Consider the following 19752-nt stretch of genomic DNA (forward strand, 5'->3'; position numbering starts at 1 on the left):
GGCTGGGAATCCTTTCTTTTTGATTTAGGTCCTATTTGTGAAGAATCTATTGATTAAAACATATTAGAACATATAAGAGATATGGGATAGGATACAAAGAGCTGCATATAAGTATGGAGATATCCAAAGTGGTTATACAAACCTACTGAACTCCAGACAAGAAACAATCGGGGTCAGTTAATCACCTCTCAACAAAGGATTCCCCCAGGCAGTAAGAAGCCAGACCTTAAAACTGCTAGGGCATTCAGTGCTAATCAAGGTGTCCAATTGAAACATTCACACTTGCCTCCAACAGACGAGTTCTTTCTCCCACCCTGGACATTCTACAGATACATAAACCCCATTTTCCTAGTTTCCAACAGACCTCAACCTCTGAGGATGCCTGCCATAGATGCAGACAAAATGTCAAGAGAGAATGCTTCTGGAACATGGCCATGCAACCTGGAAAACTCACAACAACCCAAACCTACTGACACTTGCTTTTTTGCACAGTTGCTTAAAGCCTACACCCATATTACTTCTAATTTCTAATATCTCACTTAGCTTCAAAGACCATGGACCACATGTATCAGAAATGCTCGAAGCATTCTTGGTTGCATGGAATTAGCCTAATAGCATGGTTCTTTTTATTGCACTTGTATTCAGATCCATGTAGAAGCTTTTTAAACTAGCAGTCCACAACGGAAATCTAATCCAGATCAAACTGCCACAAAGTTAGGGTGATAGTTGTAATTGAACAAGCCTCACATAGTTTACGTTATTTGTTTCCTCTGAGATTCACTTTGCTAATGTAACAAACAAAAACCTCAAAAATTGTATGTTCAAACGTTCCCACACATTCATGCAATATTTCAGAAGTCATGGCCACGTGATAAATGATTACTCATTAAAAATAAATATTGTACATTCCCTACATGATTTTCACTGTAGGATGCCAATCTCTAAACTTTTTTTTTCTTTGCTTAAAGTCTTATTCATAAAGTCTTTTCAAAGGTTCAAGAGCCTAGAGCCGCAGTGGCACAATGGGTTAAACCCACATGAGCAAAGGATTCCTCATGAATTACAGTGTGAGTGTGCAGTTAGGAAACATCATAACTAATGTCAGTTTTCCCTACTTCACATAACCCTCCCCTCACCTGATCCTAGGCATTCTTCACTTTAGTTATTCAAAACCAATTGTGTAATAATAATAATAATAATAATAATAATAATAATAATGTTTATTTATATCCCGCTCCCTCTCCTCAGGAGACTTGTGGTGGCTTACAACATAAATAATACAATTAGTGCAATACAATAAAATGCATAAGGTAGAATAAATAATAACACATCCAAACGATATAAAACACAAAATACAGCACAATCAAGTAAGAAATTAACAATAAAATTATGAACAATAGATTAAAAACACAGTCGTTCCTATGAGCTAAAAAGAGGGCTTGCTTCTGTAAATCCATATCCTAGAGATAGCAAAACAGGGAAGATAGAAAAAGATGCTTACTGATAGAGACATCATCCCAGAGCTTGGAAAATTGCTAGATTACAACTTTCGAACTCATCATTAGCATGAACAGTGGGAATAGGATTTTGGAGGTTTTAATAATAATAATAATAAAAAAAGTGACTTTTCAACGCTATGATTGAAGTTGTTCCATAGCAGGTAAAAGATTTTGTTTGGTACACAGTTAATGCAAAACACCCTAATTGTCTTTTTAAAGTGTAATTATGGAGCATTTTTATTCTTCATAACCTCAACATTTTTCTGAATTCTTCTTCATAATAACGGCTAGATGCTTGTGGGACGGTGGGAATTCCGTCTTCAACTCCCTCAATGCAATGTGTATGGCTAGGTATTTCATTGTTAGCTTGGAATGTATGCCTGAAAATAGGCAAGCTGTACATGTATAGGTGTTCCTACTTTTATCTGCTTTAATAATGTTCAGATTGGGGACAAAGGGATTTCTAGTGGCATTTGGAAATCCATATTTGCACAGTGCAAGCCGTATTTATTAATAATGAGATATACATTTAAAGGTAACCATCTTCTTTTCCATTTCCTTTGTCAATTTATGGTAATACTTGGTATTATTGGAAGTGAAGGGAATTGTAATTTGTTCCTGTGCACTCAAAAAGCATCGGATGCCTCAGGTCATTATTCCTTTCCTGTGTCTCTCAACCACATTCAATGCGGCTGTGCCTTTCCAGGTGGAATATGATTCATTTTTAACTGCATTCTGTTGCAATCCATCTTTCAGGTGTATTAATTTTTTTCTTTTTATGACACATGCTGAGCCTATTGTGGATTTCTTTACAGTTAATCCTTTCAAAGTTTCTTTTCTTATGTCACTTGGTTTTCAGTGAAAGTCCTGAATTGATGTACTCTTCTTGGCTTCTAACCTTAAGAAGTTGTATGCTTTATAAGCTCCTTGTAATGCTGAGTTACTTTTTATTGTTAAGGGATGAAAATATGCTTTTTCAGGGAGAAAATCAAAGGACATCTATAGTACAGCATAATTGGCAATAAAACTATCATGAAGTAAGCAGTTAAATTGTTTGATAAACTAATAACTTTTCTCGCATGGAAAGTATCAGTGAGTCCAACTCCTGCCCAATGCAATAATCCACAAATTAAAAATCTCTGAAAGGTGGTCAGCCAACCTCTGCTCAAATGCTTCCAACATCTGATATCATCCATCAGTTATCAAATAGCAGTTGCCATCTGGAAGTTCCTTCTGACATTTGGTCAGAATTTATTTTCCTGCAGTTTTAATCCATTAATCCAGGTCCTAAAAAGAAACTTTTTCCATCTTCTATGTGACAGCTCTTGATATATTTTGCAAGGGTGATTTTATCTTGGTGATTTGGCTTTATTTATTATTTTGATTGTATTTAACTTATTATGATGTTATTATGTTTTTAGTTGCATTTGTGTATGGATTTTCTGTTGTTAGCTGGACTGAGTCCCTCTGCGGAGGTTGAGAAGACCGGGGTATAAAAGTTTTAAATAAATAAATAAAATAAATTATCCAGGAAGTAAGGTTACAAGATTTTTTTAAAATACAAAAAATGAATATAGTTTAATAAAACTTACATGGATTGTAGCATGGGTATTACATTATTTTTCTACATAATCACCATTCAGCTCTACATTTTGTCTTCCATGTGATGAGTTTTTTGATGCCTGTATCATAGAAGTCTCCCACCGCCTTTTTCAGCCAGTTTGTCACTTCAATTTTCACTTCTTCATCAAAAAAGTGATTTCGCCCTAGTGTTCCTTCAATTTAATGAACAAACGATAGTCAATGGATGTGAGATTGGGGCTGTGAGAGGGGTGGCTTAAAACATCCCAACCAAATGAAGTCAACAACTCGTGTGTTGCATGAGCAGTGTGCAGACGCGCATTGTCATGAAGGAGACAGAAGGGAAATGGAATGAGGACGCTCATCTCTAACCTTCACCACAACACCAGTCGATGAACTACTGACGACTGGCACTGCTCGTTCTTTTCCGCTGGCTTCCCGCTACACGGCAGCAATACCAGCTTCCCCCACGAAAATTCCCTATGAGAGTTACGTGCCTTGTAGCATATTATTTTATATTATATAATATTATATTATAGCATCTCAATCCTTTTTTTTAAAAAAAACCCCTTTAATATGTTTTAATTGTTTTTAACTGGGATTTTTAAAGCACTGTTTATATGTTTGTTTTAATGTTTAGATGTATGTATATTTTAAATAGTATGCTGATGCTTTTATGTTAAGCTGCTATGAGTCTCTGGAAGAGATAAAGCAGGGTGTAAATATAATAATAATAATCATCATCATCATCATCATCATCATCATCACAAAGCTAACTGATTTCAACTTTAAGGGCTTAATTCCCAGATACTTTCCCATTTTAATCACCCATTCTGGACACATTGCAGTTTGTTGATATCCTTCTTAAGCTATGATGTTTGGAACTTAAGACAATATTCCATATGAGATCTGATTAAAGAATCATGAAATGGTTGATGATAGACACCGTGACCTGGACACTAAGCTCCTCTTGATGTACCCTGAATTGCATTAACGTTTCGCACTGAAGATTGTTGTTTAGTTTGCGGTGTGCTAAGACACTGCTTCTTAAAGTGTTTATCGCAAGCCAAAATGCTCAGTAGGGTTCTGAAAAATTTGGTAACATAAACGTTTTTTGAACGTCACCTCATGGTGGTTGTTGTTGTTGTTATTATTACATTTATTTATGCTCTGCTTTATCTCTTCTGAAGGGTACTCAAAGCAGCTTTACATGAAAGCATTAGCACACAATTTAATATACAAACATTAAAACAGAATTAAATATAAACAGTATTTTAAAAATCACAGTTAGAAACCATTCAAACATATTCAATGCATATTCAAAGTTAAAACCACAGCACCCCCTGAATTCATAGAATCATAGAATCAAAGAGTTGGAAGAGACCTCATGGGCCATCCAGTCCAACCCCCTGCCAAGATGCAGAAATATTGGTCTTAAGAATCGGTCTTTAAAACTTTCTTCTTTGAAAACCTGTTTGAATAAAAAGGTTTTAACCTTTAAGACATTTACCTAAATATTCTGTGCAGTGTTTACAATGGACTCTGCAGAAGCTTCTTCATCTGTACTTCATAAAAAATCAGGTCTGTTTAGCAAGCCTTGCAAAAGCTGATTTGTTTTCAGTAAATTATTCATTTTTATACCTATTTTATATACCTAGGTACTCAGGGCCATGTAAAGATTTGTCAGGCCAACCAGGACAATGTGGAAACATTCAAGAAGCCCTGTGCTAAGTCACCTAGATACTTCGTACATATACTGCTATCAAACCAGTTGTCATCCATTCTCTATTTTGTACATCTGGCTTTTCATGCATAAATGTAGAACCTTGCATTTATCATTGTTGAAATTCATGATACACTTCATTTTTCTCCAATTTGTGAACCTCTTGAATTCTGGTTCTGTCTTCTGAGGTATTAGATACTTCTTCTAGTTTGGTGTCTTTTGTACATTTGATTAGTGTCCCTGCTACTTCATCATCTAAGTGATAAATAAAGAACTCGAACTATTCTGGATTTAGGACAGAACCATATGACACCTCATTTTTTTCAGAATGACAAGAAACCATTGGTGAAAACTCTTTGGTTACATCTGCCAACCAAGTATAAATATACCCTCATAATCTAGCCAACGTTTTACCAGCTTGTCATAGAGATATCCTTACTGAAAACAAGATACATCATGTCCACAGCATTGTTGTGATTTCCCAAGCTTGTGACTCTATAAAATTAGAGATAATGTTGGTCTGTCATTAATTGATTTTGAAAAAAATATTCTGGTTCTTTTTTATTATTACATTATTTTCTTCCAACTCACAACCGACTTATTATGTGTTCTAGAATAATAATATATGATAATAGGACTTCATTTGTATTCTACCCTATCTCCCCAGGGAGACACACTCTTTTCTGGCAGTGATAATAGAGTAGTCTGGGGTAATAGTTGCCTCTCTCCAGTCCTTAGGGTCTTTACCTATTCTCAAGAATTCTAAAAAAATTAAACAGAGGATTTTAAATTGCATTTACAAGTTCCTTTGGGGCCTTTGGGTACATTTCATCTAGCTCTGGGGACTTCCATTCATTCAAAGTAGGTAGATGTCCCTGTATCACCTATTTACTTGTTTTGGACTATAGCCCTCTCAGTGCATATTTATTGTTTCACCAGTCAACATTGTTTTATTTTTAAGAGAAGTCTGAGGAAGAGTATTTGTTGAGCAGTTCCATCTTCTCTTTGTCACCTGTTAGCATTTAGAATAATAGAATCACAGAATTGAAAGAGACCACATGGGCCATGTAGTCCAACCCCCTGCCATGCAGGAAAAGAACAATCAAAGTACCACTGACAAGAGATGGTTATCTAGCCTCTGTTTTAAAACCTTCAAAGAAGGAGCTTCTGCCACACTCCAAGGCAGTGAGTCCCACTGCTGAACAGACCTTACAGTCAAGAATTTCTTCCAAATATTTAATTAGAATCTCCTTTCCTGTAATTTGAATCCGTTGCTCTGAGTCCTAGTCTCCAGGGCAGTAGAAAACGAGTCTGTTCCCTCTTCCTTACAGCATTTCTCCAGTTTCTTCATACAGTGAAGCTACAGTTTTTGTTCTTCTCTTGCAGAACCTCCTTTTGTGTTATTTTTAACAGCTCTTACAAGCCTGAGCTCATTCTGACCTTTCTCATACCCTTCCCTTCTCCCTTACATGCATTTGCTACTTGTTTTTACTCTTCCTAGGTAATGTGCCCCTTTTCCATTTCTCGTACACATGCCCCCTCTAAGTCTCAGTTGATACAAAAGTTCCTTATTCAGTAACCTTCAGGTCTATGGACACTTCCTACTTTTTTCTCATTGGAATTGTTTGTAACTTTCCTTCAATATCTTACCATTTAAAAATTCCCATCCCTCATGAATTCCTTTCTCTTTGAGTATTTCTGCCAAGAGGATCACAGTATTTTCTTAAGTTTACTCATTTTCGTTTTCCTAGAGTCTATATTTATGTTTTTCTACATATGGCCACCCCTTTCTTTATAACAAACTCAGGAAGATATAATCGCTTCCATGCAACTTCCCCACTATTTTCATCTCTGTGGCCAGTTCTTCAATTCTGATAAAAATTAAATCCGAGATGGCTGATTTTCATTGGGCTTTTCAGGAGAAATTGTCAGCAAAGCAAGAAAGATATTTGTTGGAGCTTATATTCTTGGTAGAATTTGCCTTCAATTAAATACCAAGATAGTTGTAGTCTCCCATTACTACCATATCTTTTCATTTTGAAAGTTTAATAATATGATCTAAAAAAGCATCATTCAGTCAGCTTGGAGATCTGAAAAACAACCCCATAGCAATATCATTGTTGTTTCCCTCTCCTATAATGTTTACTCAATTGTACTCAAGCAGTCATGGATCACCTTGCAGGTGTACACACCCTTACAGATAATGGTACTCCTTGCACCCTTGCTATTTAGCCAATTCTTCGTGATCGTGCTATACTCCTCAATTACTGTGTTCCAATCAAGGATTCCATCCTATCATGATCAAAGTTCCCTTCTTGTGTTAATACAAGCTCATCTTGTTTATTTCCTATGCTCTTTGTGTTGGTGTAGACATCTGGAACTCTGGGTGTTCTCTTCTTATTGTTTTAATTCCTGTTGACATGTTTCCCTACCATTTCCCTTGTTTCCCATACATCATTGATGCTATTGTCCTCAGTAACTATCTCCTTACCCTGCAGGATTCAGTTAAAAGATCCTCCTGATAAGGTTTCAAATATCTTTTCCTATTCTGTGAGGTACACTCTGTCTCTTCACAGATATCCTTCAGGAAAGCACAGACTATGGTCCAAGAGGACATCTCTTTCTCAAAGACACATCTGTATGACAAGTGATTCACTTCTGGGGAGGGGAGAGCAGGCATGCTCAGCACATAGCAACGTGGTGCACATGTGTGGCCGTGGGAGAGTGTGTGAGGCTAGAGGGAAGCATGGGGGTTCTGTGTAAAAAGTTTGGCCCAATTCTATCGTCGGTGAGGTTCTTTGATTGTAGGTGAACTATAAATCCCAGTAACTACAACTCCCAAATGTCAAGGTCTATTTTTCCCAAACTCCACCAGTGTTCACATTTGGGCATATTGAGTATTCGTGTCAAGTTTGGTCCAGATCCATCATTGTTCGAGTCCACAGTGCTCTCTGGATGTAGGTGAACTACAACTCCAAAACTCAGGGTCAATACCCACCAAACCTTTTCAGTATTTTTTGTTGGTCATGGGAGTTCTGTGCGCCAAGTTTGGTTCAATTCCATTGTTCGTGGAGTTCAGAATGCTCTTTAATTGTAGGTGAACTATAAATCTCAGCAACTACAACTCCTAAATGACAAAATCAATTCCCTTCCCAACCCAACCAGTATCCAAATTTGGGTGTATTGAGTATTTGTGCCAAATTGGTCCAGTGAATGAAAATATGTCCTGCATATCAGATATTTACGTCATGATTCATAACAGTAGCAGAATTACAGTTCTGAAGTAGCAACAAAAATAATTTTATGGTTGGGGATCACCACAACATGAGGCACTGTATTAAGGGTTTGTAGCATCAGGAAGGTTGAGAAACACTGCCTTATTGTTTCTTTCATCATAAGTTGAGAGCTGGCACCATCACGTTTCTTTCTCTTCTGGGAAATGGTAGGAATCCTTCGTTCCACAGACTTTTTCTGCACTACCTTTATGATCTCTGAATCCTGTGGCTGCTCTCCTAGAATCACCATCCATGATGTGTGCCTGGGATCAATCATAACTCCCTCAGTCATTTTATCTCTCACATGCTTCCCAATGCTTATATCATGTATTTGATATTTTTGGTCATTCTTGGAAGCACCCCTCTTGCTATTCCAAGATTATCTGCCCTGCATTATCATATTTCCTGATGAGCTGAAGTAAGGATAGACAAGCCTCGAGATACCGTGCCTTCTTTTTCAACAGGGCAACCAGCTTGCACTTGCTGTAAGTATAACTTCCTGCAGGCTAAGTCATGGAAACAATCATGGCATGCAGCAGTGCCTTAACTTACGTTGGTTGTGAGCCAGCAGTCCTGGCTTCCTCCTCAAAATTTTCCACTAGACATCCATACAGTTTGCCTTTGTTGTCAAAATAAAGAAGATTTGAACATAGATCATGTATAACAGTCTTTAACCGATTAAAACAATATTTTTAAAAATATATTCAGAAATTGACGTATTTAAACATTAACAGTAGCAACAAAGAGGAATGTCAGTGTGTATCTGCACAGCTGTGTGAAAATTTATTAACCTTCACAGCCATCTGTTTGTGTCAAGCTGTAACTGAACTTATTTTCAGTGTGTGTTTTGTTGTTCCACAGTTGGGAATAAACAATAGTCACTGAACATATGTGCAGTCTCTTGAATCATTGTATACATCACACATAGGCATTATTTATGTTTATATGAAACAGTTAATGATGGGGCCAAATTCTGAATTAGGGGAGTTCAAAAAGCAGCCTCCTTCTATCCTTGAGGGCATTTACCAGTTTGTTTATTTTTAGTTTTCTTAGAAAAATACTCAAGAATTTGAGACTTTTTAAAGCATTTCTCAGAAAGCTCTAGAAAAAAAATGTTTAGTAATCAATGGAGGGTTTCTCATTACTAGAGATGTACTATATACCCTTTTTAGGCTGAAAATGCCCCCCTCAGCTTATACTCAAGTCAAAGTTATTTATCATTTTGCTTTGTTGTTGTTGTTGTTGTTGTTCTTTCTCTATTTATTGTTATTATATTTATTATTTGACTCTATTCTTACATTTATTATTTTACTCTATTTACTATTATTATTCTTACATTTATTATTTCACTCTATTATTACTGTTATTACATTTCCATTATTTTACTCTATTATTATTATTATTATTATTATTACATTTATTATTTTCTTCTATTATTATTTTCTTCTATTATTCATTTACATTGAAGAAGGTTAGAATAATGGTTTAATCAGAGTTGGACAGTTTTATCGTAAATTACAGTTTTATGTAAATATTTAAAAACATGTAACTTACTGATGTCTCAATTAATGTAATTTTATTGGTATCTATTTTTATTTTGAAATTTACCAGTAGCTGTTGTATTTCTCACCTTCGGCTTATACTCTAATCAATACATTTTCCCAGATTTTTGTGGTAAAATTAGGTGCCTTGGCTTATATTCAGGTCGGCTTATACTCGAGTATAAACTGTATTTACAGTTTTACATGGAGAAGAACAAGTAGTGTATTAGTAGTGTACTCTATGTCTAATAATAATGGAATTATTAATATAACCTCAGGTTCAATTTTGAGAATTTTTTGTGCATCAAAATAGCAGTTTTTTGCCTTAATCTTTTTTGCAATCTACCATTCATATACAAGTTATTTCTGGTGTATTTGTGTTTCTTGGAAGATTGCACTATATTTAAATGCTAATTTATATTTTTGTGCATTTTACATTATGTTTTGGAAGATTGCACTATATATCTGGGAAAAAGGGAATGGGCCTCATCTCACTCCAGTCCCTGAATTTTGTACAGAAGACGTGAACTCGCCTGATGCAGCTCTCTGTGCCACTACATTCCTTCATTTCCTTCCATTTTGTGTAAGTATTACCAGTTTTCTTCTGTAAAAGCAATAGTGCTTTATTTAAATATTTTTAATATCTTACATGCTCCAACTTTTTTCTGAGATATAGGAAGTTGGTTAAAATAAACTAAAATGAATGTGATTAGATAACGTTAGTGCAAAGAGTCAGAAATAATTGTTTGTTGCATGCTTCTGCACAGATGGTTCCTAGTACTACCGCTTAGTACTCTACCACTGTCAGTTGAAAGTCAAATTTCTATTGGCTGTCCTCACTTCAGGAATATAATGCCATGATCTGCCTATACTTATGAACATCAATAGCGGAGTATGTAGTGCTGTCTTCTTCCTTTTCTCACCTCTCATAACTCAAGTATATCCTTTAAGGATTGCTGAAGCAGGTGGTTCTTGGCAACGTGTTAGCAGCTTATTTTGTGCTCTGTGTATATGTTTAATTTTTTGTCCGCTGCCTGTCACGCAGAAGTAGTGTGTTGCAAATTTACTTCTGAGTAAATATGATTATGATAGGCATATATGTTCTAACCTTTTCTAATCAGTTTTATAACCAATCTAAAAACTGGTCCGTTTGCTCCTCACCCATTTAGCCTGACCCTGAACTATCTGGTAAGTTTCAAAAACTGGCTGGAAAATTGCTGAAGTTTGCTACATTTCCCCCACCTCAGTTTTTTCTGGACACTCCTTGCTCCTTTGACTTCATTATTTCCAAACCACAGTTCTTAAAACGGAAAAGCAGTGTCAGCAATTGACAGCTTGATACGTTTGTCTTTCTTTCCCATTCTTGCATGGCATCAGTGCCCCTATTCTTTCAGTTTTTGAAGAAGATTGATCAAGTGCCAGTAAGATGTGAGTCTTACAGCTAGATCCTCTGTGTGTTAACTCAGATTAGTCAGTGAGAACTAATCCCCTGCTTTGTAAGCTCGGTGAAATCTTAACATGAGGGAAAGGACTTGCTTTGCAGGACATGAAATGCTTCTGCAATAAAAAATCAATGGCAAGTGAAGAAAGGGGTATCCGTACCATTTCATCTCCCGACCCTGGGAACTGTTCTTCCCATTGAGCCCTAATCATGTATGTTTCTCTCCAGCTGCTGGGGAAATAATTCACTGGTATTCCGGCCTTTCCTTCCTTAAAGAGATTTTAGAACTTACAGAAAATGCACATACAACAGTGAAAAAAAATATCTTGATCACAATGGCACCTTCAGTAAAATTGCATGATGAGTATATGCATGAGTATATTGTAATCAGACATGAAAGCACTCTTTGCCATATTGTTGGCCAATTTTGATATGATAGATCCGACTGTGTCTGATTACCATATATCAGGTATGGGCAGACTTCAGCTCTCCACTGGACGAACTGACGCCAAATTTGGCAACAAGACTCCTACTAACCCAAGGAGTGACCATCATTAAAATGGTTTTGTCATTTGGGAGTTGTAGTGGCTGGGATTTAAAGTTCACCTACAATCAAAGAGCATTTTGAACTACACCAATGATAGAATTGAACAAAACGTGGCGTACAGGACTCCCGTGACCAACAGAAAACACTAGAAGGGTTTGGTGGGCATTGAATTTGAGTTTGGGAGTTGTACTTCACCTACATCCAGAGAGCGCTGTGGACTCAAACAATGATGGATCTGGACCAAACTTGGCACGAATATTCCATATGCCAAATAGGAATACAGATGGAGTTTGGGGAAATACACCTTGACATTTGGGAGTTGTGGTCACTGGGATTTATAGTTCACTTATGATCAAAGAGAATTCTGAACCCCATGTTATGACAGAATTGGGGCCAACTTCCCACACAGAACCCCCATGACCAACAGAAAATACTTAAGGCCACCCAGTCCAACTCTCTCCACCAGGGCAAGAAAACGTAATCAAAGCCCTCCTGACAAAGAGCCATCCAGCCATAGATATAGATAGATATATATGATTCACACACAGAGAGATATAGTATCATAGATTTGAAAGGGACCCCTAAAGAAGGACAATGATATGTTGCATGTTCCAGAGTAGGCAAACCAGACAATCTCCACATCAACATTGACAAGGAAACAGCAAGAAATACTGTTTACCCACAAGCATGAAGAAATTACATATATTAGAAACCAACGCTTTCTCATTACTTTATTTTCCAGATCACCAAACTGGGCCACAGCAATGCCTGGCAGGGGACGGCTAGTATACTTATATATAAATTAATCTTCTGTATAAGTAGAGAACAGATTTTCGGGCCCAAATCATGAATTTCTATATAAGCCAAGAATAAAACTTAAGAGAGATGTACCAAAACATATAAAGCAATGGTTCTCAACCTGTGGGTCCCCAGGTGTTTTGGCATACATACACATCTGCCAACCTAGCAGTTCGAAAACACACAAATATGAATAGATCAATAGGTACCACTTCAGTGGGAAGGTAACAGCACTCCATGTTGGCCACATGACCTTGGAGGTGTCTACGGTCAACGCCGGCTCTTCAGCTTAGAAATGGAAATTAGCCCCACCTCCCATAGTCAGACTCGACTAGACTTAATGTCAAGCGGAAACCTTTACCTTTACCTTTACCTTTACTATGCCTAGAATAGAAAAATAGGCTCTTGGTTCAAAGAAGAAAAAACATTAAAAACAAGCGATGAGTCTGGAATGGCTTTTTCTTCTGTTTGTGCATTTTTGCCTCGTGGTATGTATCTTTATTTATTTGGTATGCTTGTATACTGCCAATATCTCAGCCTGTGCGGCAACTCATTGCGGTTTACAACATGTTAAAATATACAATGTTAAAAATACAATTCACTTAAGCATATAAAAATTAAAATTAAGAATACATACAAAAAACATACGCAGTATTGGGCCACCAATACAGATCGGGACATCTCATAGTTAAAATCGTCATCCAATTCGTTGTCTTGATTGCTAATCCATGGTCAGGTAAAACATCACGACGAAGGTCAATTGAAGACTTGCTCAAACATCCAGGTTTTTAGTTTTTTCCTAAATGCCATTAGCGAGGTCGCTGATCTTAATTCAGTAGGGAGGGCATTCCAAAGCCGGGGGGCCACCGCAGAAAAGGCCCTATCTCTCGTTCCCACGAGCCGCACCTGTGAAGCAGGTGGGATAGAGAGAAGGGCTTCTCCTGAAGATCTAAGGGTCCTGGTGGGCTGATAGGCCGAGATACGTTCGGATAGGTATGTAGGGCCAGAACCGTTTAGGGCTTTAAAGGTCAAAACCAGCACTTTGAATTGGGCTCGGTAGCTAATCGGTAGCCAGTGAAGCTGGTACAGCAGAGGAGTTGTGTGCTCCCTGCGCCCAGCCCCTGTTAATACCATGGCTGCCGCCCGTTGGACTAGTTGGAGCTTCCGGGCCGTCTTCAAAGGCAACCCCACGTAGAGAGCGTTGCAGTAATCAAGACGGGATGTAACCAGAGCGTGGACTACCGTGGCCAAGTCAGACTTCCCAAGGTACGGTCGCAGTTGGCGCACGAGTCTTAACTGTGCGAATGCTCCCCTGGTCACCGCCGAAACCTGGGGCTCCAGGCTCAGCGATGAGTCCAGGATCACACCCAAACTGCGAACCTGTGTCTTCAGGGGGAGTGCGACCCCGTCTAACACAGGCTGTAACCCTATACCCTGTTCAGCCTTGCGACTGACCAGGAGCACCTCTGTCTTGTCTGGATTCAATTTCAATTTGTTCGCCCCCATCCAGACCGTCACAGCGGCCAAGCACCGGTTCAGGACCTCGACAGCCTCCTTAGTAGCGGGTGGGAAGGAGTGACAGAGCTGGACATCATCTGCGTACAGATGACACCGCACCCCGAAACTCCGGATGATCTCGCCCAGCGGCTTCATGTAGATGTTGAACAACATGGGGGACAGTATTGAACCCTGAGGAACCCCACAAAACAAAGGTTGTGGGGTAGAACAGGAGTCCCCCAGTGACACCTTCTGAGACCGACCCTCGAGGAATGACCGGAGCCACTGCAGAGCAGTACCTCCGAGACCCATTCCCGCGAGGCGTCCCAGAAGGATACCGTGGTCGACGGTATCGAAGGCCGCTGAGAGGTCGAGTAGCACCAACAGGGACACACTCCCCCTGTCGAGCTCCCGACGGAGATCATCCACTAAGGCGACCAAGGCTGTCTCGGTACCATGTCCCGGCCTAAAGCCAGACTGTGCCGGATCTAGATAATCCGTGTCTACCAAGAATGCCTGGAGTTGTGAGGCCACCACACGTTCCATGACTTTGCCCAAAAAGGGAAGATTGGAAACAGGCCGATAGTTTACCAATTGAGTGGGGTCCAGTGATGGCTTCTTCAACAGCGGTTTTATTACAGCTTGCTTTAAGCTGGCTGGAAAAATGCCTTCCCGAAGGGAGGCATTAACCACCACCTTAACCCACTCGGCCAATCCCCCCTGGCCTCCTTTAGAAGTCAGGATGGGCAGGGGTCTAGGATGCATGTGGTAGCTCTCATTCCTCCAAGCACCTTGTCCACATCCTCGGATTGAACCAATTGAAATGAATCCATCAAAATCGGACAAGCAGATGCTCGTGTTACATCCTCAGAGACTGCCGTTAATGCGGCGTCCAGTCTTTATGACAAACTGCTTTTGACAAACCAGAGAGACCGGCAAAATCAGACAGACACATTACGTTCCTGAAAACATTACTGCAAGTATAATGAGGTTACATTTGAATTTGCAATATGAAAAAATCAACTTGGCTTGAAACAGAAGCCAGAAGAGATGGGCCAAGTACAGTTTCAGGCTCTACAAGGAGAATTTGTCCATCTCTAGCTGCAGCTAAATCAAATTCTATGACAAAGTACAACTAAGTTAAAAAGTGAGTCACAGCTAATTTTAACATACACAGACGTTCGCACAGCAGGATTTACATGAAGCACGTGCAGATTGAAAATACTCAGAATACTATTTAATAGGGGCCATGTATACCATATTCCATAAGCAGCAAAGTGACAGTCTTGGACTAAAAAAACCCCCACATTTGTAAAAGTTATACTTAAGAATATGAAGAAATCTGAACAGCTGAGGTAATGATTAATGGTGTGGATTGGGATAACGTCTCATTTGAATCATGCCTCTCCCATGAAACTCACTGGCTGTTTTATACATGCCATTTGCTCTGTCAGCCCCAACAAGCTTTCCCCTTCCTCAAGGTGACATCCATTCAGGTATTTAAGCATGGCTATCATGTCCCCTGGAGCCCCCGGTGGAGCTCCTGCTGTTAGCCCCAGCTTCTGCCAACCTAGCAGTTTGAAAACATGCAAATGTGAGTAGATTAATAGGTACCGCATCAGCAGGAAGGTAATGGCGCTCCATGCTATCATGCCGGCCACATGATCTTGGAGGTGTCTGTGGACAATGCTGGGTCTTCGGCTTAGAAATGGAGATGAGCACCACCCCCTAGAGTCAGGGGAAACCTTTACCTTTATCTCATACAGGAATATTATTTCATTATTGGTGATTTTTATGATAGAACTAATTAGGAACTGCCATTTATGATGAAATTTTGAGAATTTTGTTAGAGTTCTGAAATTTTCATCACCAGAACTTTAGTTTTGTAAGTACTTTAGATCCATTTAGAACCATGGATTGATCAGGCCTAATAATTATATATACGGGATCTTCGATATGGAGAAACAACAAGGGCTTACTAGAAGATGTATGTGAAGTTCTTTCAATGTTCAAATGCCGAATATTTATTATTTATCCAGTGGTGAGATGAGATTATTTTCCCCAACCCTAGTGTTGATTTAGTTTGCATAACCACTTTAACCTTTTAGACCTCAATTTCACTGTGTTCAAAACAAGGCTATGTTCCTTTTAAAAAAAAATGGTATGATATACTTTCTCGTGGTAAATATACAACCATTTTATTAAGTTCCTCACTGAAAGTAAAGACAAAATGAAGTTGCAGATTTTTAAAAATAAAGTAAGAAAAATATGGTAATAATTATTTTCTTTAAAAAAACTAACAGTGGAGCTATTTTATCAAAGACCTCAATTGAGAAGCTTCTGTAAGTTGAAGGCTTTTATGGCCAGAATCACTGCAGGCGAAACATCAGGAGAGAATGCTTTTGGAACATGGCCATACAGCCAAAAAACATACAACAACCGAGCTTCTGTAAGGTTTGCTTAACAAATTGGGATTGCAAAATACATTACAAAATACATTACTATTCAGTCAGCTGTAACCCCATGATACTGGATACTGTCTTGCACACCCAATTGACAGTATTCCTCAACTACTAAACACTCTTAGTCTTCATTGGACGGTTTTCTGGTGCACGTATAACCTTGGTCCCATCCGACTGAATTTTTCTTTAAAAAATTGCATTTCTTCAATCCTAGATTATTTTGTTTGGGTTTATGATATTTTCATCATGCAACCAGTAGTTGCCTTTCTGATAACCAGTACCAGCATCTGAACACTTGAAATAGAATGATTGTCCAGAAGAGCAGTCATGCTGAATTTGTCAAAACAAGAATCTAGTAGAATTCTATTTGTCTTAGTGCTCCCAAGAGGTACTCTTCAACCCAACTTCACAGTCTGGTCTTAATGCCAAGTATCAATATGCAATACAGTTGTGGAATGTTCTGCGCTCTGTGTTTATGAATGTTCAATTAATATTCAGACAAGAGTTCGGTCTCTTCAAGTGCATTCAGTTCTTTAGGTTTTTAGAAGCTAGTCATGTTTCAGTGAGGACCTTAATAGTCTAAAGCAACTTGTGTGCCCACAGGTGTTTTGGCCTACACAAATCCCAGCCAATTTACCAACTGTTAGGATTTCTGGGAGTTGAAGGTCAAAATATCTGGGGACCCACAGGTTGAGAATCACTGGTCTAAAGGCACTGGATACTACAGGGTGAGGCAGTATAACTTCCTTTTTTCAAAACTTAATAAAACCCATTGTATGAATCAGAATGTTTTAATTTTTTTTATAATGTAGGCGCATACCTAAAGTTTTGTTTTACGTGGTTTTGAAGATCAAATTAGGTAGATGACGTCCCCCATTCTCCATTCTACATACACTGAGTAAACCGATTTCTGGCGTTTGTCATGACTCTTCCCAGCATAGCAGGCGTTATGTTGGCAATTTCTTCCTGGATGTTGGTCTTCAAATCTTGTAGGGTCCTTGGACGGTTCACATAAAAACGGGATTTCAAAAAACCCCATAGAAAAAAATCACAAGGGGCCAAATCTGGAGAGCAGGCCGGCCACTCCAAATCTGCTCAAAAAGTAGGCCTCAACGGCAAAAGCACGCGCCTCACTGTTCCAACACATGATGGCGACTGAATTGTGTCAGGAAAAACTTTATACTCACGCCTCTCGAATGAGACCACTAGTGCTCCGCTACGTCTTCAACCAACTGAATGGCACGCATTTTAAAAAAGGAAGTTATGCTGCCTCACCCTGTATCTGTTCTTGGAAGCTAAGTAGGATCAGACCTGGCTAGCACTTGATTGGGACCACCCATGAATACCAGCTGCTGTTGGTTGTATTTCAGAAGAAGGAACTGGCAAAACCACCTTGTTGTTGTTCATTCGTTCAGTCGTCTCCGACTCTTCGTGACCTCATGGACCAGCCCACGCCAGAGCTCCCTGTCGGCCGTTACCACCCCCAGCTCCCTCAAGGTCAGTCCAGTCACTTCAAGGATGCCATCCATCCATCTTGTCCTTGGTCGGCCCCTCTTCCTTTTGCCTTCCACTTTCCCCAGCATAATTGTCTTCTCTAGGCTTTCCTGTCTCCTCATGATGTGACCAAAGTACTTCAACTTTGTCTCTAGTATCTTTCCCTCCAGTGAGCAGTCAGGCTTTATTTCCTGGAGGATGGACTGGTTGGATCTTCTCGCAGTCCAAGGCACTCTCAGAACTTTCCTCCAACACCACAGCTCAAAAGCATCGATCTTCCTTCGCTCAGCCTTCCCTAAGGTCCAGCTCTCACATCCGTAGGTGACTACAGGGAATACCATGGCTTTGACTAGGCGGATCTTTGTTGCCAATCTGATGTCTCTACTCTTTACTATTTTATCGAGATTGGACATTGCTCTCCTCCCAAGAAGTAAGCGTCTTCTGATTTCCTGGCCACAGTCTGCATCTGCAGTAATCTTTGCACCTAGAAATACAAAGTCTGTCACGGCCTCCACGGTTTCTCCCTCTATTTTCCAGTTGTCAATCATTCTTGTTGCCATAATCTTGGTTTTTTTGACGTTTAGCTGCAACCCGGCTTTTGCGCTTTCTTCTTTCACCTTGATTAGAAGGCTCCTCAGCTCCTCCTCGCTTTCGGCCATCAGAGTGGTGTCATCTGCATATCTGAGGTTGTTAATGTTTCTTCCAGCAATTTTCACCCCAGCTTTGCATTCTTCCAGCCCCGCACATCGCATGATGTGTTCTGCATACAAGTTAAAAAGGTTGGGTGAGAGGATGCAGCCTTGCCGTACGCCTTTCCCAATCTTGAACCAGTCTGTTGTTCACCTTGATTATTTCTTATTTAGAAAAACCCCATGTAATTCACAGTCTAAGGAAGTCAAGAGGCATCTTGAAAGCACACACATACACACACAATTTTTCAAAAGGCTGCTATTGAACACTCTGTTGTAGGGGCAGTCTTTACCTTTGTGTCCTAGGAAGTTGTTAACTGCAGAGTTGGGCTGTGTAGACAAGAAATGAAGAGTTTAATAGGTGCAGAGTTATCTGACGAGTCTGGCTTTTTATGAAATCAAATGTAATTACTTCATTGGTCATTGTTTCATGTTCACATTTAATTAATTGCAAGTCTATTTATTTTAAAGATTATGAGTTGTGTTTAAATCTCCATGAGTCAAAGTTTCAATTCTGATGTAGCGGAACAGTTTACTACAAATAAAAGTGATTAATAAAAATCCGTTAAGCTAGAAAATTTCAGAAAGAGAGCACATGAAGTGCAAAAAGAAAATATTCTATAGAAGATCTAATCAGGAAAAAGTCTGTGATACGGTAAAGACATTTGTTGAAGCAGCTATTTGGATTCCATAGTCACAAAGGAGGCATGATCCAACTCAGACTTCAAACATCTCATTGATTTTAGTGGTAGATATTTACATCTCTATTATTGAAATCAATGGGACTTGACAGTGTTTAGTTTGTCTTCTGTATTTATATTTCTTCAGGCAGATACTTCCTTTTGTTGTTTTGCCTAATATCTTGAAACATACTTAAGTCAGATTTTTTTTATAGTTTTAGTGAAAAGTGCAGTCAGGCAACATTAACTCTGAATTATTTAAATTTTCAAATATAGAAAATGTGTCTTGTTACAGCTCTTTAAACTGTTTTTAATATGTTGTGGAATATAAAGATATTTTCTAAAGACTTCTTTTTATAAAGTCTTACTCATGCAATAATAATAATAATAATAATAATAATAATAATAATAATAATAGAAAAATATGTATTTTTAGGGAGATCCTGTGAAGAAAATGGATATCTTTGTTGCTGTAAAAACTTGCAGGAAATTCCATGGAGACAGAAGTAAGTTCTAGATTTAAGA

General features: G+C 38.8%; 1 protein-coding gene across 1 annotated transcript in view; it reads left to right on the forward strand.

The window, feature by feature from the left end:
• B3GLCT (beta 3-glucosyltransferase) overlaps positions 1-19752 on the forward strand; it is a 146167-nt gene that overhangs the window by 84271 nt on the left and 42144 nt on the right. Inside the window, exons 9-10 of the mRNA XM_067466595.1 lie at positions 10071-10202; positions 19664-19733. Coding sequence (XP_067322696.1) covers positions 10071-10202; positions 19664-19733 — 202 coding nt within the window. The remainder of the gene's footprint in view (positions 1-10070; positions 10203-19663; positions 19734-19752) is intronic.

This window comes from Anolis sagrei, chromosome 3 (assembly GCF_037176765.1).
Source record: "Anolis sagrei isolate rAnoSag1 chromosome 3, rAnoSag1.mat, whole genome shotgun sequence".
Taxonomy (NCBI): domain Eukaryota; kingdom Metazoa; phylum Chordata; class Lepidosauria; order Squamata; family Dactyloidae; genus Anolis; species Anolis sagrei.